The sequence below is a fragment of the Zea mays genome, chromosome 9 (assembly GCF_902167145.1).
Source record: "Zea mays cultivar B73 chromosome 9, Zm-B73-REFERENCE-NAM-5.0, whole genome shotgun sequence".
Classification (NCBI taxonomy): Eukaryota; Viridiplantae; Streptophyta; class Magnoliopsida; order Poales; family Poaceae; genus Zea; species Zea mays.
Window position 1 is genome coordinate 22,837,955 of NC_050104.1, and position 27,198 is coordinate 22,865,152.

General features: G+C 46.0%; 1 protein-coding gene across 1 annotated transcript; it reads right to left on the reverse strand.

Annotated features, from left to right (window-relative positions):
* Window positions 1-471: 471 nt before the first annotated feature.
* Window positions 472-3,591, reverse strand: LOC100502447 (uncharacterized). Its single transcript, NM_001357793.1, has 2 exons — window positions 2,844-3,591; window positions 472-895 (listed from the first exon to the last, which is right to left on the reverse strand). Exons 1-2 carry the CDS (start codon window positions 3,537-3,539, stop codon window positions 632-634), a joined length of 960 nt encoding a protein of 319 aa, NP_001344722.1. The 5' UTR covers window positions 3,540-3,591; the 3' UTR covers window positions 472-631.
* Between the last annotated feature and the right edge of the window lie 23,607 nt (window positions 3,592-27,198).

The following is a 27,198-nucleotide window of genomic DNA, read 5'->3' on the forward strand; positions in this document are numbered from 1 at the left end:
TGTTAATTTTGGTGAAGATCAAATAAAAAAAGTAAGAGATGTTTGGTTTCTAGAGACTAATTTTTAGTCCATAAATTTTATTTTATTTTAGTTTCTAAATTACTAAATACGGTAGCGCTAGTCATTGCTAGGAACGTACGGGGAGTACTTACTTTGGTCGGCAGACGGCAAGACGATCGCGTCCCTAGCTGCTCTGGTGGGCTGGTGCGACCGACGCCGGTGGTCGGTGGGCAAGCATCACACCGTTACCGTGGACTGTGACATTCCTCTGTCCATTGGCTAGTTTCTCCGTTCAAAACTCTCTGCGGCTGAACCTCCCCCATTGTCCAAGATGCTGGGCAGCCTCACTTGCAAATTTCGTGAAAATATGCAAAGGAAGAAACCTGCTCCCTGCTGAGAGGGCAAAAGGGATCCACAGGCATAAGAAGTTTGGATCAATAGATCAGAGAAAGAATCTGAAAGTGATATTCCACAAAAACTGGATTTTTTATATTTGGTTTCTCGAGTTCTGAACATAACAATCTGTTCATTATATACAAAACACATGCTAACTCTACAAGTTTCCAAACATAACCATCACATAAGACGAGGCGCTGCATCCAAGGCACCAAAACAGTAGGCCTATTACTACCTAATCTTCTTCGAAATACTTCTCCTCTGCGTCATAGTTGACTTCTCTGGACCAGTGGTCATCCAGCATCTCATCGTTATCGATCCGTGAGTAGTCCATATGTTCGGTGTCTTCACCGGACAGGAACTTCTGTTGCATCACATACGTGAACTGCTCCAGCTGGTCCTGCATCTCTTCAGAAGACAACGTTTGGTTCAAAGCCCTTGCAGCAGAGCCTCCCCCATTACCGGGCTCCACTTGTGCAGATGCATCATTTTCGACCACCTGCCAATATGCAAAGCAAAAAAACTCATCTCCTGCAAGGCTGGCAAGGGCAGTACAAAAAAACCATTGTGATGAAATTCGACCGAAAATTCTGAGGCACTCCCGACTTCCCTGTAGCTGAAATAAGAAATGGCGCAAGCGATACGTCGTGGAGATCCCCGATGATAAAATGGAACACGCGTCAAATACGTGGTTTTAATTGTGAACTACATCGAGCAAGTCTCTACACCACCAGAACAATTCAAATACGTGGTTTTAATTGTGAACTACGTCGTGCCGAGGACGGACAGGCGGCAGCGGTGGCAAATCAGCAATGACGCTTGGGGTGCGGGCAGGTACGGGGCAGAAGTGCCTGCAAGAGGCCGCCCTCATCCTCATCTATCCGCCAAGCATGTGTTGCCGTAGTCTACCTACACACCATCCTCGAGTACCTCACTACCTCGCCACAGTCCATGCTGAAAGTTTCATATATGAGTCGTGGTGTACAGCCATTGATTTCCAATTACATGCTCGCACATGGGAGCCTTATCATTTACCTTTATGAGGTAGGCACATCGTTTTCTGTTTTATACATATTTGATCCTTAGCTTATTTTATATCTTAATTATGCATTTTTTTTAATAGAGACACTGCATTGTAGGATTAGCTGTAAGTTTGTTCAAACATTTCCACATAGATATACTGTTGGTTTGTTCTCATACATTCATGCTTTGCTTCTTATTTGCAGTTCTGCATACATAATAAAAGTAGAAGGATACCGTATGCCAATTTTTTCAATCTCCCCGCGCGCACACACATAAACATATATCAGACTGATAATTTGTAAACATATTTTTCAGAATTTGTAGACTGAAAATTGAGGCACTACACAGATAGTGTGTAGACTGATAATTTTACAGAGCAGTAATAAATTGTTTACACTTGCGATGCTACATTTGTAGACTTAATTGTTCTACTATTACAGACAATTGTCTATTCAGGTAATTTTTTTCATTTCTATATGTATGTTTTCACATATACTACTGTTTTATGCCTAAAACAACACCTCTTTTAACTGTTTAAACACATTGGTCAAAGGCTCGCGCGAAGCGCAAGCAAATTACTAGTTATAGTTACCGGCTTACTGCAGAGCTCAGAGAAAAAAGAACCGAGAGGTTGCCGTTTGGATCACAGAATGAGAGGCTAAAGGAAGATCATGTGATTGTGAATTATCTTCCAGCACAAAAATTGGATATGTATGTTTCTTACAGAAACACTTTTGCCATGTAGAACAAGAGCAGAACAACTAGCAGTGTAGAAATTTCATATTTCCATACCCATGTAAAAACAATACCGCCGGATTATTCACTTCCATCACTACCGCATTATTAATGTAACCAGAAAAAGCCAAAACAGCTTACAATTTGAAATGGAGGAAGTATAACTGACAGTGAAAATTTAATGCCATTGATTTAAACATAATAGTGAAATATTAAAAAATCATCCACAACTTGCAGCTCCATGTGCATAGGAGCATCTCTAAATTAGCTGTTTTTTTTCAAATCTGAGCACTCCACCAGTTCAAAATTGCTAACCAAAGTTGTGGGGATATCCCCCTGTAACTATCACTGATTTTTTAATGAAATGAATGTAATGGGGGATCTCCCCCCACAGTATGTTGCCTTCAGAAAAATTGCAAACAAAAACTATTGTCTGAATCTACACATCATTATTGTGAAGTTAGACTAGAACTAAAAGGTTGGTTGATAGGTTGTCTGTCTTCAAGATGAAACTTAGCAGTAAACAGTTGTGCATCATTTAATATGATATGATTCTACTTCAAATTAACATACACAAGCATGCGGGTCACTGAATCAACTACAAACAATTTACAGTAGGAATAGAGAAAGCACAACACAATAAAGCCAGTAAATGTAGACAATAATAACAATAACCAGTAAAAGCAAACCTCAGTCGCAATCTGCTTCTCGACCTCTGTCCCATTTTCCTTCATCCCTTCTTCCCCGTCCTCCTCCTCCTCTTCTTCCTCCTCCTCCTCTTCCTGCTCCTCCATGGTCTCGTCAGTGCCACCACCCACCCACTCGCTTGGATCAACCCCTCTCCTAATCTGCTCCCCGCGGATCTTCTCCACGATGACCGCCTCCTCCGCGCGGCGCATGAGCGTCTCGGACCACCTCTCCCCGGGCCGCGCCATGGCCCTCCCGAGCGGGTCCTGGAACCTCCCGAGGTACTCGTGGTGCAGGTAGGGCTCCCGCTCTCGCATGGCGTCCTCCGAGAAGTACTCCCCCTCGCGGACGAGGCGGTCGAGGAACGCGCGGCGCCGGTTCCGCACTCGCGACGCGGGCGGGGGAGCCCCCGCGGCGGCGGCGCGCAGGCGGCGGAGGTGCCAGTCGACCTCGTAGTCGGGGCTGAGCGCGTCGAAGGCGGCGAGCTCGTCGGCGGACAGCGCCGCGCCGTACCGCTCCAGGAAGAGCGGCGCGTCGCGGGCGAGGAGGGAGCGGAGCTCCGCCCTGCGCCGCGGCGGCGAGGGAGGGGGCGCAGCCCCGGTGCCGGCGGGGGACGGGCCGAGGAAGGACGACGGGAAGTAGAGGTCCTCGACGGCGGAGAGGCGGGTGGCGATGCGGTCCATCGCCGCGGGCTCCATGGCTGCTGCGGTGCTGCCGCACCGCGCTGCGTGGCGTCGCGTCCGACGGGCGGCGGGCTCAGGTTTCTGGCTCGCAGTGAGGCGGTGCCGCGGTGGGCACTGGGTTGGGTCTGGCCCGTATGATGGGTATGGGTCGACTTTGGTGGGGGGTATAGGTCGGTTCGGTTGCTCTGACGTGGGCCGATAGCCGAAATGAGATGGGCCATTCGTCGCCGCATGCAGACCGGAGAGTTAGGCGTAGTTTTCTGTTTTTCCAAAAGCAGTTTTCTGTTGTCTAAAGCATAAAATCGTGGTTTCTACTGATTCTGTTTCTACCTCTCCTTTCATTAGTTTTTTCTTTCTATTTCATCCTTTTTAATAACAAATTAAAATGGATTGTACTTAAGTTGTAAGCTCCGTTTTAGGCGTGGATATACCTGCCTTTAATTCAGATCTTATGGTTTTATACAAAACAGTACCCACAAAGTAGCAGGGTCTTACAAAAAATGTTTTTGTATAGCAGGTTGATCCATTGGGAGAATCTTGGGCCTGTTTGGTTCAGCTTTTTTCTGACCAGCTTTTCTAAGAATCTGGCTGTGGAGAGAATCTGACTGTGGGAAGAATCTGAGTATTGTGTGGATTACGTGCGGAGAAAGATGAAGTGGTCCAAAGGGTTCAGGATCTATAAAGCAACACATTCCTACTATCATGACGATTCGACCGATTTTGTGTTCATGTTGATTTTGGACGGTTTTTATCAAAGCGATTCTTATAGAAGCTGGCTGAAAAGCTGAAGTGTTTGGCGATCTGATCTGACTCAGGAATCCATTACGAGACAGGAGAGGGTAGGGGACGACCAATTCATCAATACTATATGATAAAAAAAATATTGTACTATGTTATCAAACTTAAGCACTTGATACCGAATGAGAATTCTAGTTGTTTATAAATTATTATAGTTCATGAGTCCATTTTCTAGCTAATTGATATATTGAATTGAAGATGTGTCACAGTAACAATACCAAAATAATAAAGACGACATATTGCTGAATGTCTAATTGATGAGATTCAACTTTTATATATTGACTCTAGTATTCATGGGGCAACTAACAAATTTTTAAGAGAATTCAAAAATCCAACTAACCTCGAGGATCCATGAAAATTCGTCAACTTACGCAGGTACATGTCAAAATCGTCGTGTACGGTAACTATCAGGTGACAAATTTAGTTGAAATTTATAGATTTAATATTAGCGATGAATTTAATATTTTAGAAATACATTATTTTGTTGAATAAATTATTTTACATTAATAAGCGAAAACTCTATAATTCATAGATTATCTACCTCTATATATACACAAACCTATACACACGAGAGTGTCAGAACCGTATGGAACAACTAATCCGGATGTTGCTCCCCCCCTCCCCCGACGTGTCTCTCACCTCTATGTGTCCAAACATGTAAGCGTAAAACTGAAAGTCGCCTAGAGGGGGTGAATAGGCGGAAACTGAAATTTACAAACTTAAAGCACAACTACAAGCCGGGGTTAGCGTTAGAAATAAAACCGAGTCCGAAAGTGAGAGCACCTAGAGGGGGGTGAATAGGTGATCCTGTAAAATTCAACACTAAATAGCCACAAAACTTAGTTATAGAAGTGTTAGTGCGACTAAGCAGTTGAGAAGCGAGTTTTTGTGGACAAAACAATCACAGAGAAAGCAATCACAAGAGACACGCGATTTATCCCGTGGTTCAGCCAAGTAACACTTGCCTACTTCCACGTTGTGGCGTCCCAATGGACGAGGGTTACACTCAACCCCTTTCAAGTGATCCAATGATCAACTTGAATACCACGACTTTCTTCCTTATAGTTTTCTTCCCGTTTGCGAGGAATCTCCACAAGTTGGAGCCTCTCGCCCTTACAATATTGATCACAAAGAAGGCACAGAGTAAGGTTGGGAGAAGCAACACACGCAAGACTCAAATTCGCAGCACAACCACGCACACAAGTCACGACTTGAGCTCGAAACACAACACACAGAGTTCACAACTCAAATGGAGCTTAAATCACTAACACAAAGAATCGAATGCGTGAAGTTGGAGTCTTGGAGTCTTAGGATGCTTAGTGAATGCTTAAGTGACTCCTCCATGCGCCTAGGGGTCCCTTTTATAGCCTCAAGGCAGCTAGGAGCCGTTGGAGATCAACATGGAAGGCTATCCTTGCCTTCTATCGAGTGGCGCACCGGACAGTCCGGTGCGCCACCGGACAGGCCCTGTAGACGGTCCGGTGCGCGATCTCCTTCCAAATTTGGCATATCCGACTGTTGCTCCTCTGGGCTGATTGGCGCACCGGACACTATCCGGTGCACCAACTGACCGTTGGAGCAGTCCACGTGTCGCGCGAAGATTGCGCGACCGACCGTTGGCGCAGGTGTCGGTGTTTTGGGTCCGACCGCACACCCGGGGTTGCCCCTCAAGGTGTTTTTAGGAGTAGGACGGTGTCGACGACTGTAGCAAAATGGTTCGTGCCAGTTGCACGAGGGACAGTGGACAATGTTTATAGGTTCGGGCCGCTTAGAGATGCGTAACACCCTACGTCCTGGTGGGTATGCTGGATGAATGAGGTTACAAGAGGGCTCTCTGAGTTGAGAATACAGAGAGTCGAAGTGGGTGGCTAAGTAATAGGGTCGATCGTTCTGAAGGGGTGCCCCCTAGGCCTTATATACTTGACCGTGGGGCAATACACGTGGATATGATAACAATGTGTAGCTAAAAGATAGTGAACTGTTTTAGTCTATCTCCCTATGATTCAGCCGACTTATTCTCGCCTGGTTCTACTGCATGATGCTCCAGCGCGGGGAAGTCGTGTCTTTTGTTGTGATTTCTCGCTCAACGCTATGGGCCGTCCAGGTTTGCACCAATCCGGCCTCGTGTCAACCTGCTTTGCTGATTATTCCTCCCCAGGCCCACGAAAGAATGGCCTTACGATTTATTGGGCCCTTGGGCCTTTCGTGAGGTCTTTTACTCTTTTAGTGGACCCGGGGGATATCTGTCCCCCACAAGCCCCCGATCTTTGGGTTAATTTAGAGGTAATCAGCCCAAAGATCCCAGGTCCAGCTTGCAGGCGATTTGAAGAGAATGACTTCTTACTGTCTCCTCCTGCTTTTGATCTCTCGTAACCGAAGCTTTGTTTCGTGCTCGTGCCTTAGAGGTCGACATTTCGTTTTGTAGGACCCTGAACTTCATTGGGTGCACCGGAGGTGCACCCAATGGGTGTAGCCCCCGAGCTTCGAGTAGATTTTAGAAAATAATAGACTCGAAGGTCTTTACCAGAAATTATTTCCACTTTTACTCCTGCGTTTTGGTTGAGGGCCAGCCTTGTCTTTAATCTTGTCCCATGCCTTAGAAGTCGACACTATCTTGGCTTGGAATGATGATCCATGGGGTGCACCAAAGGTGCACCCAATGGGTGTAGCCCCCGACCTTCAAGTGGATTTTTGAGGATAATCCATTCAAAGGTCTTCCTTTTGTGTCTTTTTGCTGAAGATTAGCCTTTCTGCTTGTAAAAATCGGCATGATGTCATCCACATTATGCTTTGGAGGTCAGCATTATGTCATCAATATTATGCTTCAGAGGTCAGCATGTATTTTGTCTTTTGCAGCCGAGTTCACAATCCATCCATATCTTGCTAGGTAGTGTAATTTATTTGCTCTGCGACTGATTGGACATTTGATGGACGTTCTCTGTCTAGTCTTCACGTCTTTTCTGTCGGCCATATTTTGTATTTCACTGGCTATATTTGGCTTTCCTCTGATCCTTACTGATATCTCATTTTTGTCTTGAGGTATTCACTGCATGCCCTGCGCAGATGTGACCGTTTTGAAAAATCTACTGATAATTCCTGGGCGTCCCCCCCTAATGGGTGTGGGCAGGGGACGGCTTGGTACGCTGAGTGTTTTAGCCGGCTGCTTCTGAGTAGTAATGTGATGTGACGGCGGGTGTAATCATATCCTCCGCGCTGTTGACTGGAGTCCCAATGGGTGTTGTGTTGCGTGGAACGGCGTCAGCCGCCTGACGTGTCTTCAGACGGGTTGAAGTGCTTATTGAATGCTTTGCGACTGTTCAGTGACCGCGGTTGGAGGTGAGCGGTTGCCTTCTCCTTCTATAAATAATGCCGTTGTCTCTCCGGCTTTTTCACATCTCTTGCTGTTCTCTATTGCTTGCCTTTCTTCTCTCCCTTTCGCTTCCACCATGGGCAAGAACAACAAGCGCAAGCGTGAGCCAACTCCTCCATCGGAGGATTTTGGTGATTCAGAATACTCAGAGGAGGAGTTCTCCTCTGAGTCTGAGGGGTCTCCGGCTCCCATCCCCCTGCGTGAGTCGTCTGACGACTCAGACGACTCCCAGGGGCTCGCGGCGGAGGTCTGGACGTACATCCGGGCCGTCGAGCGCTCCGGGCTCGAGGGCTCGGATGAGTCGGAGTACTCCTCGGATGAGGAGGACTCGGACGGTGGCGGCGAGGACGAGGACGACGACGACGACGACGACGACGAAGGCGGTGGCGACGGTGACGGCAGCGGCAGGGGCGACAGCAGCGGCAGCAAGGACGGCGACGGCGGCGGCAGTAGGGGCGACAGCGGCGGTGGCGGCAGCAGCAGGGGCAGCAACAGGGGCGACAGCGGCGGCGGCGGCAACAGGGCCAGTGGCTAGACGCCACTGGTCTTTTAGATGTTAGTATAGTATAGTTAGAATAATGTAGTAGTATTTAGTAGTGTAGAGTAGTGTAGTAGTAGTAGCAGTAATGTAATGTAATGTAGTAGTAGTAATAGGGAAGTATCAACTCATAATGAGTTGATTTGTAAGTATGATATCTTCCCTTTAATGATGAAATGAAGTTGGCTTCTCTGCGATGATTGCTCTTCGATACTCATAACTTAAAAGTTTTTGAATCATTTATCTTCCCGCCTTTTTCGTGAAGTTGATTCCTTTGAAACAGTAAGTGAATAACTCGGGCATCATACTGATGCTTTTAGAAGTAGCTGCCGAGCGACTTGTAGATGATTTCAGAGTTTTAGAGATAACTGCCGAGTAACTTGTAGACGACGTCGGCGCCTTAGAGGTAACTGCCGAGCGACTAAGCACGATGTCGAAGTTTTAGAGATAACTGCCGAGTTACCTGAGGGTGACATCATCGTTTTAGAGGTAACGCCGAGCGACTTGACGACGATGTCAGCGTTTTAGAGGTAACGCCGAGTGACTGGAGGGCGACGTCAGCATTTTAGAGGTAACGCCGAGCGACTTGAAGACGATGTCAGCGTTTTAGATGTAACGCCGAGCGACTTGAAGACGATGTCAGCGTTTTAGAGGTAACGCCGAGTGACTGGAGGGCTGCGTGGGCCACTTTGATAATAGCCGAGTGATGATGTGGCACACTGATGTTCTGGAAATAACTGCCGGGTGACCACGTGGCGCGCTGGTGTTTTGGAAATAACCGCCGGGTGCTGACTGGGCGCTTTTTGAAACGGTATCTGGCTTGGGAATATCCCATAAGTGCTGCGCTTTTAGCCGCCTCTGCTTTCCGTGCCCTAGTTCTTGCTTTCTTGCTTCCGAATCCTCTCTGCAATTCGCCTCCCACTCTGCTCACCGGTAGAATCGAGATGGCGCCCAAGAGGAAAACCTCGAGTTCGTCTGCCGTGGTGATTCCTCCAATCGACCCCAACAGCCAGTTGCCTTTCGCAGGTAACCACATGTCCGTCATATCTGAGCCCGAACTTCTCCACCTCGTGTCCATCGGGGTTATTCCTACGAGGAAACTCTGTTCTTGGCGGATTTGCCATGGGGTTACTGTCCCAACTGAGGATACCCATGAGTCCGTGATTTATGCTCCTTTCCTTCTCCGCGGCCTTGGCCTTCCCATTTCTCCCTTTTTCCGTGGCCTCCTTGATTGCTACCATCTTAACTTGACCCATCTGAATCCCAATTCTATCCTGCAAATCTCCATCTTCGTTCATTTATGTGAAGCCTTTCTTGGTGTGCTGCCACATTTCGGGTTGTGGAAGTACTTGTATCACTGTCGCCCTGGGATGGCCGGGGGACAACATCAGTTGGTTGGGGGTGCCAGCTTGGAGATGCGCCGCGGGAGGAAGACTGAGTATCTCGAAATCCCCCTCAAAGACAGTATCAAGGGATGGCGCTTGGAGTGGTTCATAGTTGAGAATTATGGAAACTCTCTCCCCCCTCGGTCGGGAAGACAGCCGGATGTTCGCACCCCAAGCTGGACCGAGTCCCCCACAGATCAGGAGGTAGCTGAGGCAGGTGCTTTGCTGGCTGAAGTTGGGCTGCTGAAGGAGAGGGGTCTGACTGCTGAAGCTATTGTTGCTGATTTTGTCTTCAAGAATATTCAGCCGCTGAAAGACAGGGCGCACCCGGCTTATTTGTATCGAGGTCTAGCCGACTCAACTCGGGTTACCAACAGAAGAATTCCCTCTGCGGACTTGGTGAGCCGACTTGAGATGATCCTTAGAGGCAAAGTGTCAAATGTTGGTGCCCCAGTGGCATACTCGGCCTGGATCCTGCCTCCTCCCAAAGCCTTCACCCTTTTTGTGTCGAATCCACCTGTTACTGATGGCAGTTTGGGTCTTAGAGTGCGACCCTCTGCTGAAGAAGTTAGTGCCTTGGTTGCCTCGCTCGGGGAGATTCCTGATGATGAACGACAGGTCCACTTTGAGGTGCCCCTGAATCCTAGCGATGCAGAGATAAGTGCTATGCTTGATTTGCTGGCTGAGGACTCTTCTGATGCTGCTCCTGCTGGGACATCGGTGGTGGCGCCCCTCCCAGAGGCTGATACAACTTTGGATATTCAGAAGCCTGCCAGTACTCGCCCGAGGCGCCCTTGCCGGGCCAATCAGCCTGATCCTTCTACTGATGAGCAGAAAAAGAAAAGGAGACGCCTCCGGCGAGTATCCAGTTTGGATCGGGACGTTGGTACTTCGGTTCCTGCTGCTGAAGAAGTGCCTGTGACTGAATTTACTGACGCTGACCCCAATGGGTGTACCCAATCTGCTGCTGGACCCAATGGGTGTGCCCCTTCTGTTGCTGATCCCAATGTGGGTGCTCCATCTGTTGTTGATCCCAATGGGGGTGCTGCCTGTGTTGCTAACGTGGACGACGAGGAGGAAGAAGATGAAGTTCCTTTGACTCGGAAAAATAGTCGGCAGTTCATTGCTAGTGGTGAAAGTAGTGGAGTCCCTTCTCCTGCTTTGTCTGCTCTCATTGGCCTACAAGAACTGTCCCTGGCCAATTTTGATCAGACTCTTGAGGATATGGTTCCAGAGGATTTGTTATCGGAGCCAGTGGATGATGGTGTGATGGAGGTTTGTGCTGATGTGCTAGATGCTGGGTTGAGGTCATCCCGTGCCTCGTCGACCTTGGAGCGCGATCTCGAGGGTCGGGAGACTGAATTGGATCGTTCTGGTCCCATGGAAGTAACTGAGGGCCCATCAGCCTTAGAAGTGGCTACCGCAGAGAACTTGGACCCCCAGGGTGGTGTTGACACATGCCTAGCCCCCGAGGATGTCGCCGTGGATGACTTGGTTCGGGTGGGAAGTATAAGCCACTGCCCAGCCCCCGAGGGTGCCGCCGGGGATGATCCGACTCAAGTGGGCAGTGCAAACTATGACCTAGCCCCCGAGGGTGTCCGAGCGGGGTCTCCCTCCTGTACTTCCATGGACGTTCATGCGGGATCGCCTGTAACACCCGGTTTTAAAGGACAAAGCCGGGTGCATCTCATACATGCGCCAAGAAGACAACATATATAATAACAGAGTGTATAGAGATAAATGTCATAAAACATCAGAGAATTTATTACATAGCGGAAGACTTATTACAAAATAACATAATAAAGATAAAACGAACTAAGGATCGTCGGCGCCAATGTCGACTGGGAAACGCCACCTAGATCAGATCGAACTCCTCAGTGTTAGGCGGCTCCTCCTGAACCACCTGATCATCTCCTGTGGGGGGGGGGGGTGTGAGACAGCAAGGGTGAGCTCACACATGATCATCGCTCAACAAGTTGTGGGGAATAATGTGACACGAACTCACCAAAGGTGGGAGCTCATGTGAAGTGTAAGGCTGATCAATGATAGGGGTTAAAGCTGAGCATTGCTTTTAAGTAGTTGGTCAAAATTTTATTAGCAGTTACTAAGTGTAAGTAAATACCAAACCATAAGTAAAGTAATAGAACAAAATTAATAACAAACCCATGCAATGCAAATGACAAAATTGAATTTAAGTTCCATAATTTAAACATCAGAGAGTCCTGAGCTGCTCATGACCGTGAGCTCGGCTAGTATACCAGTTTTACACTCTGCAGAGGTTGTACCCTTTACCCACAAGTCATGTTACCCATCTGCCAAGGGGTCATGAATCCCATACACCTCTACCTAGGAAGCGCGGCAGGGCAACACTACGAGGCCTTTACAAAGTTCCACTAGCTTCCGAAAACCCGCTACAGTTTATGGGAAGATCCAGTACAGGGTTCCTGGCTGACCGCCATCGCAGCAAAATCAACCAGGGACCTCCCCGCACTGACCTCTCCCCTACTGCCCTTGCCCCTTTCGGGTAAGGTAGTCTTCCACTAGCTTTCCTAGTTAATCAGCCAAGGGCGTCCCATTAAACCCTTGTGGTGGCACGTGGTTCTCAAGTTAAGCTCTATGTTCCAATTAACATTAATGATAACAACATGAACATAAACAGAATAACAACAAGAATTGGAACATAGAGGTGATAAATGATTATCCCAAAACCATATAAAGCAATAGCAAACTACCCAAGTGATTCAGGGGTAAACAAGGTAATGAGATAAACAATCTAGGGTGACCTATTGGGTCCCATCAAAATTAACCTATGCATGGATAAGTGATATTAAAGAACATTATTGGGTAAAAAGTGGTCAAGGGCACAACTTGCCTTCAATGAGCTCCTGCTCAGCTACTCTATCTGCTGCTCACCAGGATCCTCAGCAACGGGCTCTTCTACTCGCCACAATACAAACAAGCACAGTGCATATAGAGAAATTAACATTACACCAAACATATAAACAAAATACACAGAGATATTCTACATATTAAAATAAAATTCCTAGGAACCGGAACCAAAATTTTCTGAGTTATAGATTTTAAGTTATGCATTTTCAAAGGTTGTATGTGCTTTAAATAAGATTAAGTGGTAAATAAATTCCTTACTGTTTTCATGACATAACAGAGGCTCTAGGTGATAGAGAATTAAATTACAAAAATTTAGAAAGTGGAATGGCTCAATTTGGAGTTAGTATGAATTTTCTATGAATTTATAAAGTTCTAGCAATTATTTTTCTATTAAAAATCTATTTAATAACTCATTTTCTCGGGTTTTACTATGTTCTGGACTGGGCCTCATTTTCCAGGAAACCTAGGGGGCTCGGGGTAATAATCCAGAGACCCGGCGCACAGAGGCGAGGGACGGCGGGTTCTATTTGAGGAAACCCGAGGGTCTCAGATGCAAATATGTCACGGCCGAGAGTATGGATGGATTCTGGCCATCGGATCACACTCTGAGGGCCATGATTAGATGTCGCATTAAGTGAATCGGTACGCATATATGGCCCTAGGATCTAAGTTCAACCGTCTAGATCGGATCCCAGTCGAACAGATGCACTAGACCTAATCTAGCCGTAAGCTACGCATCCGACGGCCACCATCTATCCAGCCATTCCCCCACCGTGACCCTGGCAGCGCTTCGAGCATCGGCAGCGGCGCCATGGCCGGCGATCAGCCCGAAGGCAAACCGTGCGCTAAAACTCCTAATCGAAGGAAGCGACGCGCATCAGGAACAATAGGGTACTTGTGAGGAAGATGATTACCGGAAGTTAGGAGCCACGCGGAGCTGCCCACGGCGAACGACGGACCCGCGGCGGAGGCGCTTCACCGACGAGCAATCACAGAGGCACAGAGGGAGCTCCCATCCAATCAATGCTACGAACTCCATCACGGGAACCAGGCGGAGCTCTGGAAAGCCCCACGGATGCCTGAGCGACCACGATTCACGTGCCCGTCGGCGGCGGATCCACACATCTCCTCTCTGGTCAACAATGGCGGCTTGGGTCTAGGGCTATGGTGCTAATACGTCAACGAGGCAATGGCTACGGGCTATAGGGTAGATCCGGTCCGTCCTTGTAGCCAACGTGGGGCGAAATTGCCGTGGGCGAGCAGCAACAGCCTCCGCGACTCGCGCGGAGCACATCAGGCCGTTGACGAAGGAAGGGGGAAAGGAGCTGACCGGTGGGGTCCTGTGGTCAGTGAAAGCGCAGCCAATGTGAGCCGGAGTCACCAACACGCGGGCCAGACTTGCCAGCGGAAGGTGTCCCACGCCTGAGACGCGTGTATGAGGCTGACGGGTGGCCCCGCACGATAGTTGGCAGGGCGCGGTAAGAAGAGTGGGCCGCGCGGGTGTTCCATCAGATGGGCCGAAATGTGGTAAGCCGGCCCACGGTAGGTAAAATCCCTTTTTTTTTTCTTTTATTCATTTCTATTTCTTGTTTTCTCTATTTTCCATAGATTTGAGTTCAAATTTGTTTTGAAATTCAAACACCAGTTAATTGCAGCAAACAAAGAACTCCATCATGAATTTATGATATACTTTATTTTCTGCTTTTCTTTTCTCTCTCTAATCTTTTTCAAATTTAAATCTCAAATTTGAATTCCACTTAAGTGCAAATTCAAGTTCATGTTAACTATGCAATTTATTCTCACCATCATGTGGTAAAGTTATTCAATTTTTTTAATATTATTTTATATTGAATAATATTTCTTTTATAATTGTTTGAATCAAATTTGAATTTGAATATGATTTTCACTTTTGAGTCCATTATACAAATTCACACTCTAATGTTGGAATAATATATTTTCATTTACATACTTTTATCCTTACAATATTTATTTCCTTCTCTTTTCTAGATTCAAGAATTTCTTTTAGGTTCTAATTTCCCTTTTTGGTCTTTGATATTTTTCTTGTCACAAAATGCACACAAAAATAAAATATTCAGCATGATGCAACGATTTAGTAGCATATCTTTTTATTAATTGTTCTTGAACATGGTGTTCACATATGACGATGCATAAAGATCAAACTCACATAAAGAGAGAAATTGTTTTCTCTATTGGTATTTTATCTAGCAATTACAAAGTGGGTGTTACAAATCCTACCCCCCTTAAAAATAATCTCGGCCTCGAGATTTAAGAAGAACGAGGGAAAAGGTGAGGGAAATCTATGCGAAGCTCTTCTTCTCTTTCCCAAGTTGCTCCATCTTCTCCGTGGTGACTCCATTGCACTTTGCACATCTTTATCACCTTATTTCTTGTAACTCGAGTCAAAGTATCCAAAATCTTGATCGGGTACTCCGTGTAAGTCAAATCACCTTGAACACTGAGCTCTTCCATGGGTAACTGTTCCTCGGGGACACGGAGACACTTCTTAAGTTGAGACACGTGGAACACATTATGCACATCCGATAGACTAGCAGGTAACTCAAGTTGGTATGCCATCTCCCCAACTCTCCTAAAGATCAAGAATGGTCCAATATAGCGAGGGGACAATTTGCCCTTAACTTTAAATCTCCTCATTCCACGCAGTGGTGACACCTTGAGATACACATAATCTCCTTCTTCAAATTCCAGTGGTCTCCTTCTATTATCAGCATAGCTCTTTTGCCTGGTTTGGGCCACTCTCAAATTCTCTCGAATTATACGAACTTGTTCTTCTGCTTCTTGAATCAGTTCAGGCCCAAAGAACTGTCTTTCTCCAGTCTGATCCCAATATAGAGGAGTCCTGCACATCCTCCCATATAAAGCTTCAAAAGGTGACATCTTCAGACTAGCCTGATAACTATTGTTATATGAGAACTCAGCATAAGGTAGACTTTTATCCCAACTCCCTCCATGCTGAAGGGCACATGCTCTCAACATATCTTCCAATACTTGATTAGTCCTTTCGGTCTGTCCATCAGTCTGAAAATGGTAGGCCGAACTAAAATTCAACTTCGTATTCATATTCTCATGAAAACTTTTCCAAAATCTAAAGGTAACTGTGATCCTCTATCCGAAACGATCTTCTTCGGTACACCGTGTAGAGACACAATCTGAGCCATATATAACTCTACTAATTGAGATCCTTATAAGTAGTCTTGACCGGAATGAAACAAACTTTAGTCAATCTCTCTACAATCACCCATATAATCATATCCTTTCTGGGTGCGAGGCAATCCAATAATGAAGTCCTTACCAATCTCTTCCCACTTCCACTCGGGTATCTTCAGTGGGTGCAATAGTCCAGCTTGCCTCTGGTGTTCAGCCTTAACTCTTTGGCATACATCGCACATAACCACATGTGCAGCTACATCTCTTTTCAATCCATCCCACCAATACTTCCGTTTCAAATCCTGATACATCTTAGTACTACCAGGATGAATAGAATAATCCGAGTCATGGGCCTCCTTTAAAATAGTCTCCCGAAGGCTTTTAATATCAGGAACACACATTCTATCCTTGAACCATACAGTGCCTTGCTCATCTTCCGTAAATTCCGGTACTCGACCTTCAGCAATCAGATCCTTAATCTCTTTTATTTTAGCATCACCAATTTGTCCTTTGCGGATCTCTTGCTCCAAAGTAGGTTCCACATCAATAGTAACTCCTTCAGTATGAGCAACTATCCCCAGGTTAAGTCTCCTGAAATCCTCAACAATCCCATCGGGTAGCTGGGCAACAATAGCTGAATGAACATGCTCTTTGCGACTCAAGGCATCTGCAACCAAATTTGCCTTGCCCGGGTGATAGTGAATCTCCAAATCATAATCCTTAATAAGCTCCAACCAACGGCGTTGCCTAAGATTGAGATCCTTCTGAGTGAATATATACTTCAAACTCTTATGATCCGTATACACTTGGCACTTGGTCCCCATGATATAATGTCTCCAAATCTTAAGTGCATGCACAACGGCTGCCAATTCCAAGTCATGAGTAGGGTAGTTCAATTCATGCTTGCGTAACTGACGAGAAGCATAAGCAATCACATGTCCTTCTTGCATGAGCACACATCCTAAGCCTTGGCCACATGCATCACAATAGATATCAAATCCTTTCTGTAGGTCTGGCATAACCAATACTGGTGGCGACATCAACCTCTTCTTCAATAGATCAAAGCTGTCTTGGCACTTCTCGTCCCACTTAAATTCTCTTCCTTTCTCCAAAAGTGAAGTCATCGGTTTAGCAATCTTAGAAAATCCTTCAATAAATCTCCGATAATAGCCTGCTAACCCCAAGAAACTCCGAATCTCGGTAACTGTAGTGGGTACTCTCCACTCCATTATCTCCTTAACTTTAGCAGGATCCACTGAAATTCCTCCATTAGAAATAATATGTCCAAGAAATGGCACCTCGCCAATCCAAAACTCGCACTTGCTGAACTTGGCATATAGTTGATTATCTCGTAGCTTCTGTAGCACCATCCTCAGATGTTCCTCGTGATCACTATCACTCTGAGAATAAATAAGAATATCGTCGATGAATACCACGACGAATCTGTCCAAATACTCCATAAACACCTTGTTCATCAAGTTCATAAAATAAGCTGGTGCATTGGTTAATCCAAATGACATAACAGTAAACTCATATAATCCATATCTCGTCGAGAAAGCCGTCTTGGAAATATCCGATGGTCTAATCCTCATCTGATGGTAACCGGATCGGAGATCAATCTTCGAGAATACTCTAGCACCTCTCATCCGATTAAATAAATCCTCAATGCGGGGTAATGGACACTTGTTCTTCATAGTGACATCGTTAAGGGACCTATAATCCACACACATCCTTTGTGATCCATCTTTCTTCTGTACAAACAGAACTGGCGCTCCACAAGGTGAAGAATCCGAACGAGTATACCCAGCCTCTTGTAACTCCGTTAATTGTTTCTTAAGTTCCTTTAACTCTTCTATAGACATCTTGTATGGCCGTTTAGATATAGGAGCAGTTCTAGGTAGAAGATCAATTACAAACTCAACTTTCCTATCTGGTGGCATCCCTGGTAACTCCTTTGGAAAGACATCCGGAAAAATCTCTAACCACATGGATGTTGTCACCCACAAACTTCCCATCTACTAAGAATGCCACTAGTTTGATGGTGGTAGCTACTGCAACTTCAACTTCAAATCTTTGTCCTTTGGAATTGGTGAGTTCTACGGTTCCTTTAGCACAGTGAATAAACCGCCTTTGCCTTTCTTAACCATGACATACCAAGGATCACGTCTATAGTGCTCTCTTCTAACACTATAGCGGTAGCCCATCTGGGTTAGAAACATAAGGTACGAAAGGAAGGAGTGTAGACAAGGCATGTAATTACGAGGCGTGTTACTTTGGGGATTTATTAGCTGAGTGTGTCGCCTACTAAAACTAATTCATTACCTTATGGTGGTACATGCTAAGATGCCCGTCTATACTATTTCAATCAATCAAAGAAGCAAATCAAGCATTGATCATCAGAACAATCAACCAACATTTTTAATAGAGAAAATAATTTTAATTTCGTCTTAGGTCCCTATCTCTTAAAAAGTTCGCAAATGTAGGATTCCAAGGTATGAAATCCATCTTGTCTTAGAGTAGAAAAGATAAGAATAATCAGAGTAGAATAGCAAAAGGTGAGACAAGATCAAGAGGAGATAAGTGTAGAATGAATCAGAGTAAGATAAGTAGGTAAGGGTTTGTCCATTTCTATCTAGGTTTCGTCCTACAGTCAACATTTCCTCTGATACCACTTCTGTAACACCCGGTTTTAAAGGACAAAGCCGGGTGCATCTCATACATGCGCCAAGAAGACAACATATATAATAACAGAGTGTATAGAGATAAATGTCATAAAACATCAGAGAATTTATTACATAGCGGAAGACTTATTACAAAATAACATAATAAAGATAAAACGAACTAAGGATCGTCGGCGCCAATGTCGACTGGGAAACGCCACCTAGATCAGATCGAACTCCTCAGTGTTAGGCGGCTCCTCCTGAACCACCTGATCATCTCCTGTGGGGGGGGGGGGTGTGAGACAGCAAGGGTGAGCTCACACATGATCATCGCTCAACAAGTTGTGGGGAATAATGTGACACGAACTCACCAAAGGTGGGAGCTCATGTGAAGTGTAAGGCTGATCAATGATAGGGGTTAAAGCTGAGCATTGCTTTTAAGTAGTTGGTCAAAATTTTATTAGCAGTTACTAAGTGTAAGTAAATACCAAACCATAAGTAAAGTAATAGAACAAAATTAATAACAAACCCATGCAATGCAAATGACAAAATTGAATTTAAGTTCCATAATTTAAACATCAGAGAGTCCTGAGCTGCTCATGACCGTGAGCTCGGCTAGTATACCAGTTTTACACTCTGCAGAGGTTGTACCCTTTACCCACAAGTCATGTTACCCATCTGCCAAGGGGTCATGAATCCCATACACCTCTACCTAGGAAGCGCGGCAGGGCAACACTACGAGGCCTTTACAAAGTTCCACTAGCTTCCGAAAACCCGCTACAGTTTATGGGAAGATCCAGTACAGGGTTCCTGGCTGACCGCCATCGCAGCAAAATCAACCAGGGACCTCCCCGCACTGACCTCTCCCCTACTGCCCTTGCCCCTTTCGGGTAAGGTAGTCTTCCACTAGCTTTCCTAGTTAATCAGCCAAGGGCGTCCCATTAAACCCTTGTGGTGGCACGTGGTTCTCAAGTTAAGCTCTATGTTCCAATTAACATTAATGATAACAACATGAACATAAACAGAATAACAACAAGAATTGGAACATAGAGGTGATAAATGATTATCCCAAAACCATATAAAGCAATAGCAAACTACCCAAGTGATTCAGGGGTAAACAAGGTAATGAGATAAACAATCTAGGGTGACCTATTGGGTCCCATCAAAATTAACCTATGCATGGATAAGTGATATTAAAGAACATTATTGGGTAAAAAGTGGTCAAGGGCACAACTTGCCTTCAATGAGCTCCTGCTCAGCTACTCTATCTGCTGCTCACCAGGATCCTCAGCAACGGGCTCTTCTACTCGCCACAATACAAACAAGCACAGTGCATATAGAGAAATTAACATTACACCAAACATATAAACAAAATACACAGAGATATTCTACATATTAAAATAAAATTCCTAGGAACCGGAACCAAAATTTTCTGAGTTATAGATTTTAAGTTATGCATTTTCAAAGGTTGTATGTGCTTTAAATAAGATTAAGTGGTAAATAAATTCCTTACTGTTTTCATGACATAACAGAGGCTCTAGGTGATAGAGAATTAAATTACAAAAATTTAGAAAGTGGAATGGCTCAATTTGGAGTTAGTATGAATTTTCTATGAATTTATAAAGTTCTAGCAATTATTTTTCTATTAAAAATCTATTTAATAACTCATTTTCTCGGGTTTTACTATGTTCTGGACTGGGCCTCATTTTCCAGGAAACCTAGGGGGCTCGGGGTAATAATCCAGAGACCCGGCGCACAGAGGCGAGGGACGGCGGGTTCTATTTGAGGAAACCCGAGGGTCTCAGATGCAAATATGTCACGGCCGAGAGTATGGATGGATTCTGGCCATCGGATCACACTCTGAGGGCCATGATTAGATGTCGCATTAAGTGAATCGGTACGCATATATGGCCCTAGGATCTAAGTTCAACCGTCTAGATCGGATCCCAGTCGAACAGATGCACTAGACCTAATCTAGCCGTAAGCTACGCATCCGACGGCCACCATCTATCCAGCCATTCCCCCACCATGACCCTGGCAGCGCTTCGAGCATCGGCAGCGGCGCCATGGCCGGCGATCAGCCCGAAGGCAAACCGTGTGCTAAAACTCCTAATCGAAGGAAGCGACGCGCATCAGGAACAATAGGGTACTTGTGAGGAAGATGATTACCGGAAGTTAGGAGCCACGCGGAGCTGCCCACGGCGAACGACGGACCCGCGGCGGAGGCGCTTCACCGACGAGCAATCACAGAGGCACAGAGGGAGCTCCCATCCAATCAATGCTACGAACTCCATCACGGGAACCAGGCGGAGCTCTGGAAAGCCCCACGGATGCCTGAGCGACCACGATTCACGTGCCCGTCGGCGGCGGATCCACACATCTCCTCTCTGGTCGACAATGGCGGCTTGGGTCTAGGGCTATGGTGCTAATACGTCAACGAGGCAATGGCTACGGGCTATAGGGTAGATCCGGTCCGTCCTTGTAGCCAACGTGGGGCGAAATTGCCGTGGGCGAGTAGCAACATCCTCCGCGACTCGCGCGGAGCACATCAGGCCGTTGACGAAGGAAGGGGGAAAGGAGCTGACCGGTGGGGTCCTGTGGTCAGTGAAAGCGCAGCCAATGTGAGCCGGAGTCACCAACACGCGGGCCAGACTTGCCAGCGGAAGGTGTCCCACGCCTGAGACGCGTGTATGAGGCTGACGGGTGGCCCCGCACGATAGTTGGCAGGGCGCGGTAAGAAGAGTGGGCCGCGCGGGTGTTCCATCAGATGGGCCGAAATGTGGTAAGCCGGCCCACGGTAGGTAAAATCCCTTTTTTTTTCTTTTATTCATTTCTATTTCTTGTTTTCTCTATTTTCCATAGATTTGAGTTCAAATTTGTTTTGAAATTCAAACACCAGTTAATTGCAGCAAACAAAGAACTCCATCATGAATTTATGATATACTTTATTTTCTGCTTTTCTTTTCTCTCTCTAATCTTTTTCAAATTTAAATCTCAAATTTGAATTCCACTTAAGTGCAAATTCAAGTTCATGTTAACTATGCAATTTATTCTCACCATCATGTGGTAAAGTTATTCAATTTTTTTAATATTATTTTATATTGAATAATATTTCTTTTATAATTGTTTGAATCAAATTTGAATTTGAATATGATTTTCACTTTTGAGTCCATTATACAAATTCACACTCTAATGTTGGAATAATATATTTTCATTTACATACTTTTATCCTTACAATATTTATTTCCTTCTCTTTTCTAGATTCAAGAATTTCTTTTAGGTTCTAATTTCCCTTTTTGGTCTTTGATATTTTTCTTGTCACAAAATGCACACAAAAATAAAATATTCAGCATGATGCAACGATTTAGTAGCATATCTTTTTATTAATTGTTCTTGAACATGGTGTTCACATATGACGATGCATAAAGATCAAACTCACATAAAGAGAGAAATTGTTTTCTCTATTGGTATTTTATCTAGCAATTACAAAGTGGGTGTTACATCGCCTCCACACTCCGGCTATATGGTGGTAGCCCAAACCTTGGACCAGGAGGTCGCTTTAGAGGGCAGCGTCCCCGCTGACCGAGTGTTGGGCTCTGTTGATGGCACCGAGTTGATTCCTGCTGGTTCGTTGCAAGCTGCTTCGGGTAGTGGCCTTACGCCCAGTTATCAATTAATCTCTCCTGATTTGGGAATCCCTTCGTTCTTTTCCAACCTCCAGGTACTGTGATGTATTTTAGCTTGGTTTTTACATTGCACAAACTACTGTCATTACGCTCATCTGTTCCTCTCATCAGGCTTTGGTGGATGGGATGGCTAGCCAGCTGAGGTTACAGGGTGCTTCTATCCCAGGAGTAGCTTCGTCGCTTGCATGTTGGAATCTAGTGTCACTTCAGCATCGTGTCTCTGAATTGGAGGCGACCAACGCTGGTTAGTGCTTTTCTTGCTTCTCTTTGTCTTCACTGTAGACTGCTTTACATTCTGACCCCTTCTTGTTTGATTGTCTCTTGCTAGGTATGACTCGGCAGATTTCCACTCTTGAGGAAAAACATTCCCGAGATCAGGCTGAATTAGCCCAGCGGTGCGCTGACTTCGAGGAAAAGTACTCTCAAAGTCAGACCGAACTAACTCAGGTCTCTGCTGCCTTAGATGATGCCAATGCACTGAGTTCTTCTCTTCACGCTCAGCTCAATTCTGAAAAGGTGATTTATGAAACTGTGCTTTGCCTTGTTGTGCTCCTATTACTTGCTTGGTTTTTGAGGTAGTTGTCTTTTGTTTGCAGGAAGAAAAACGTATCCTTGCTGCTTCTCGTGACAGTCTCGACAGATTGTATCGTGATTCTAGCAACTCACTGACCATCCTGGAGAGGAGCCATCGCTTCACCATGGAAGAATTGGACAATCAGCGCTGTAAGCTGCAGGAATCCGCAGATGAAGTGACCCGGCTCAAGCAGTTGATATCAGCGAAGGACGCTACTATCAAAGAACTCCGAGCTTCCAAGAAATCCATCGCCCAAGAATTAGAAACTGCTCGGTTGGCTACCAAGGTTGCCGAAGAAACTTCTATTACTCTCAGAGCCCAGCGCAATAGAGCCATGGACAAGGCTATTCGGGCGGGGCGAATCTTGATGAGGAGACCCGGCGTGGTTGTTCCCGAAGATATAAGGGCTGATGTGAATGCTGCCCCTGATTCCTCGAGTCGTCCTTCCTCATCGATTGCTCCTGAGAAAAATACCAAGTAGAGAAACATTTTGCGTGCTTTGAGCACGCAGTTAGCATGATCAGACATTTGTTAGAGGACGTCATTTCAGTACTTGGACGATATTGCTATTTTCACATTGTTTCAGAATTAGTTCGTGAATTTGCAGTAGTAAAATGATGTGCGACGGTTTTGAGACTTGTTTGCGGGATATAGAAGTCATCCTTATATGAGTAATTGTAAACACGCTAGATCGCCTTAAGTCGCTGCTGACTTAAGTCGATTGCTTCTGTCAATAGGGCATAGTGGTCACCCTGAATGGCGTAGGCGTGAGCATGTTGCACCGGCTTAAGTCGCTGCTGACTTTAGTCGATTGCTCTGTTAGCAGGGCATAGTGGTCACCCCGCGTTAAGTAAGCGTGAGCATGTTGCACCGCCTTAAGTCGTTGCCGACTTAAGCCGATTGCTCCGTTAGCAGGGCATAGTGGTCACCCCGCGTTAAGTAAGCGTGAGCATGTTGCACCGCCTTAAGTCGTTGCCGACTTAAGCCGATTGCTCCGTTAGCAGGGCATAGTGGTCACCCCGAGTTAAGTAAGCGCGAGCATGTTGCACCGCCTTAAGTCGTTGCCGACTTAAGCCGATTGCTCCGTTAGCAGGGCATAGTGGTCACCCCGAGTTAAGTAAGCGCGAGCATGTTGCACCGCCTTAAGTCGTTGCCGACTTAAGCCGATTGCTCCGTTAGCAGGGCATAGTGGTCACCCCGAGTTAAGTAAGAATGCAAGTCAATTGTGAACAAACTGAGTATCTTTGAAATCCTTTTTTATTGATGACATATTTCCATTTTACAGAGTACATCGGCGTCCCGATAGCTTTTGAAATACAGCTAGGGATAAAACTTTCTGAGGTGTTCTATGTTCCAGGAGTTCCCGACTTCTGTGCCATCCATCTGAGTGAGACGATATGATCCTGGTCGAGTGACTTCTGCTACTATGAAGGGTCCTTCCCATAAGGGCGATAACTTGTGCCGTCCCTCCCCCGTTAGAATTTGGCGGAGGACGAGATCTCCTACTGAGAAGGATCGCTGTCGCACAGCCTTGTCGTGATAGCGCCTTAGAGTCTGCTGGTACCGTGCTGATTGGATTACCGCATTCAGCCGTTCTTCTTCGAGTATATCAATGTCCTCCAGCCTGGTGGCCTCGACTTCTGCTATGTTTTCGAAGATCAACCTTGGTGCCCCGAACTTGAGATCGGTGGGTAGCACTGCCTTCGACCCATAGACCATGAAGAAAGGAGTGTTTCCATGTAGAGCTCGGCTAGGTTGGGTTCTTAGGCTCCAAACGACGTAGGGCAATTCCCTTATCCACTTTCCTGCGAATTTTTCATTCTTATCGAAGACCTTTTTCCTGAGTGCCTCCAGTATCATCCCGTTGGCTCGCTCAACCTGCCCGTTGGCTCTTGGATGTGCTACAGATGCATACTTGATCTGAATGCTTTTTTGTTCGCAGAAGTCGAAGAACTCTGAACTCGTGAAGTTGGATCCTAGGTCAGTTATGATGCTGTTTGGTATCCCAAATCTGAATAATATGTCTTGTATGAATTCCACGGCCTTAGCTGAGGTTAAAGAAGCAATGGGCTTGAACTCTATCCATTTAGTGAATTTGTCGATTGCTACCAATACATGAGTGTATCCTCCTTGAGCTTTCTTGAAAGGTCCAATCATATCCAGTCCCCAGCATGCAAAAGGCCAAGTTACTGGTATGGTCTGTAGTTGCTGTGCTGGTAGATGTTGTTGTTTTGACAAGTATTGGCAAGCTTCGTACCTCTGAACTAACTCGGCTGCATCATTCTTCGCTGTTGGCCAATAGAATCCCGTCCTGAAGACCTTCCCGACTAGTGTTCTGGATGCTACATGTATTCCACATTGCCCAGCATGGACCTCCTCCAGAAGTCGCTTCCCAGTAGATGGGAGAATGCACTTCATGAGGACGCCTGATGCACCCCTTCTGTACAATGTCTCCCCAATGAGTGTGTAGTGAGCCGACTGTCTGGCAATACGCTCGGCCGAATTCTTGTCATCTGGTTCCTCTTCATTCTTTATATACTTGATGATTGGCCTTCTCCAGTCATCAGAGCCTGACTCAGGTTGATCTATAATATTACACTCTTCTGTTTGATCCATTGAGATGCTCGGCTGTAGTATTTCTTGCACAAAGACTCTAGGTGGGACCTGAGTTCAACTGGATCCTAGCTTGGATAATATGTCGGCTGCTGTGTTCCGATCTCTTTCTACATGATGAAACTCCAGACCCTCAAATTTGTTTTCCAGCTTTCGGACGACAGTGCAGTATTTTCCCATTGAATCGCTTGAACAATCCCACTCTTTGTTTATCTGGCTAATGACTACCAGAGAATCTCCGTACACCATCAGTCTCTTGATGCCCAATGAGATGGCGATGTTCAATCCATGGATCAGAGCTTCATACTCGGCTGCATTGTTGGAGGCCGGAAATAGCAATTGGAGGGCATATTTGAGGTGCTCGCCTCCAGGTGCGGTGAAGAGAATTCCCGCTCCTGCTCCCTGCAATTTCAGCGAGCCATCAAAATACATTCGCCACACTTCTGCAATCTCTGGGTTATCTGGTACTTGCTGTTCAGTCCACTCTGATACGAAATCAACCAGTGCTTGAGTTTTGATGGCGGTACGAGGTCGGAACTCGATGTCATGAGATCCCAGCTCACAAGCCCACTTGGCTATTCGGCCAATGGCTTCCTTGTTGTGAAGAATATCCCCTATCGGAAAGCCAGTGACTACTATGACTTTGTGGTCATCAAAGTAGTGACGTAGCTTGCGGGCAGTTAGAAGTACTGCATATAATAGCTTCTGAACCTGAGGATACTTTTTCTTTGAGGGGCCCAGAACTTCACTGATGAAGTAAACAGGATGTTGCACTGGGTAGGCATGTCCTTCTTCTGCTCGCTCGACTACCAACGCGGTGCTTACCACGTGAGTCGTGCAAGAGATATACAGTAGTAGATCTTCAGCTGGTTGAGTTGACGTAGCTCGTCGTGGTGGCTTCAGTACTGGCGGCGTTGTCAAGAATTTCTTTAGTGCATCTAGAGCTTCCTGTGCCTCTGAAGTCCACTGAAACTTATCCACCTTCTTGAGTAGCTTGTAAAATGGTAAACCTTTTTCCCCCAGCCTGGATATAAATCTGCTCAGAGCTGCCATGCATCCAGTAAGTCGCTGAACCTTCTTTTGTGATCGAGGCGCTTCCATCTTCATGATAGCTTCAATCTTCTCCGGATTAGCCTCAATTCCTCGGTGGCTGACAATAAACCCGAGTAACTTTCCTGCTGGCACCCCGAAAACGCATTTTTCGGGATTAAGCTTCCATCTATACCGTCTCAGACTGTTGAAAACCAGCTGCAAGTCTTCGATGAAGTTTTCCGAGTTCTCTGTTTTGATTACCACGTCATCTACGTAGGCCTCCACACGCTTGCCCCAGTGATCAGCTAAACATGTTTGAATGGCTCTCTGATAAGTCGCTCCAGCGTTTTTGAGGCCGAACGACATGGAGGTATAACAGAAAGCACCAAACGGAGTAATGAACGCTGTTTTTTCTTCGTCTTCCTTTGCCAAGCTAATCTGGTGGTACCCGGAATAGCAATCCAGGAAAGACAACACAGAACATCCGGCGGTGGAGTCCACCACCTGATCTATCCTCGGGAGCCCGAAGGGATCTTTCGGACAGTGTTTGTTGAGATCAGTATAGTCGACGCACATGCGCCAATCCACTTTATTCTTTTTGAGTACAAGAACAGGGTTGGCTAACCACTCAGGGTGTAATACTTCTCTAATAAATCCAGCCGCGACCAAGCGAGCTAACTCGGCGCGAATGGCCTCTCTCTTATCAGGCATGAAACGCCGTAATTTTTGCCGGATCGGCCTCGCCTGGGGATAGACTTTCAGTTTGTGATCGGCCAGTTCTCTTGGGACTCCCGGCATATCCGCAGGTTGCCATGCGAATACGTCTCGGTTATCTTGCAGAAACTGGACGAGCGCGCTTTCCTATTTGTCGTCCAGGCTGGAGCTGATGATGGCAGTCTTGCGTTCATCAGCGAACCCCAGGTTGATCCTTTTAGTTTCTTCG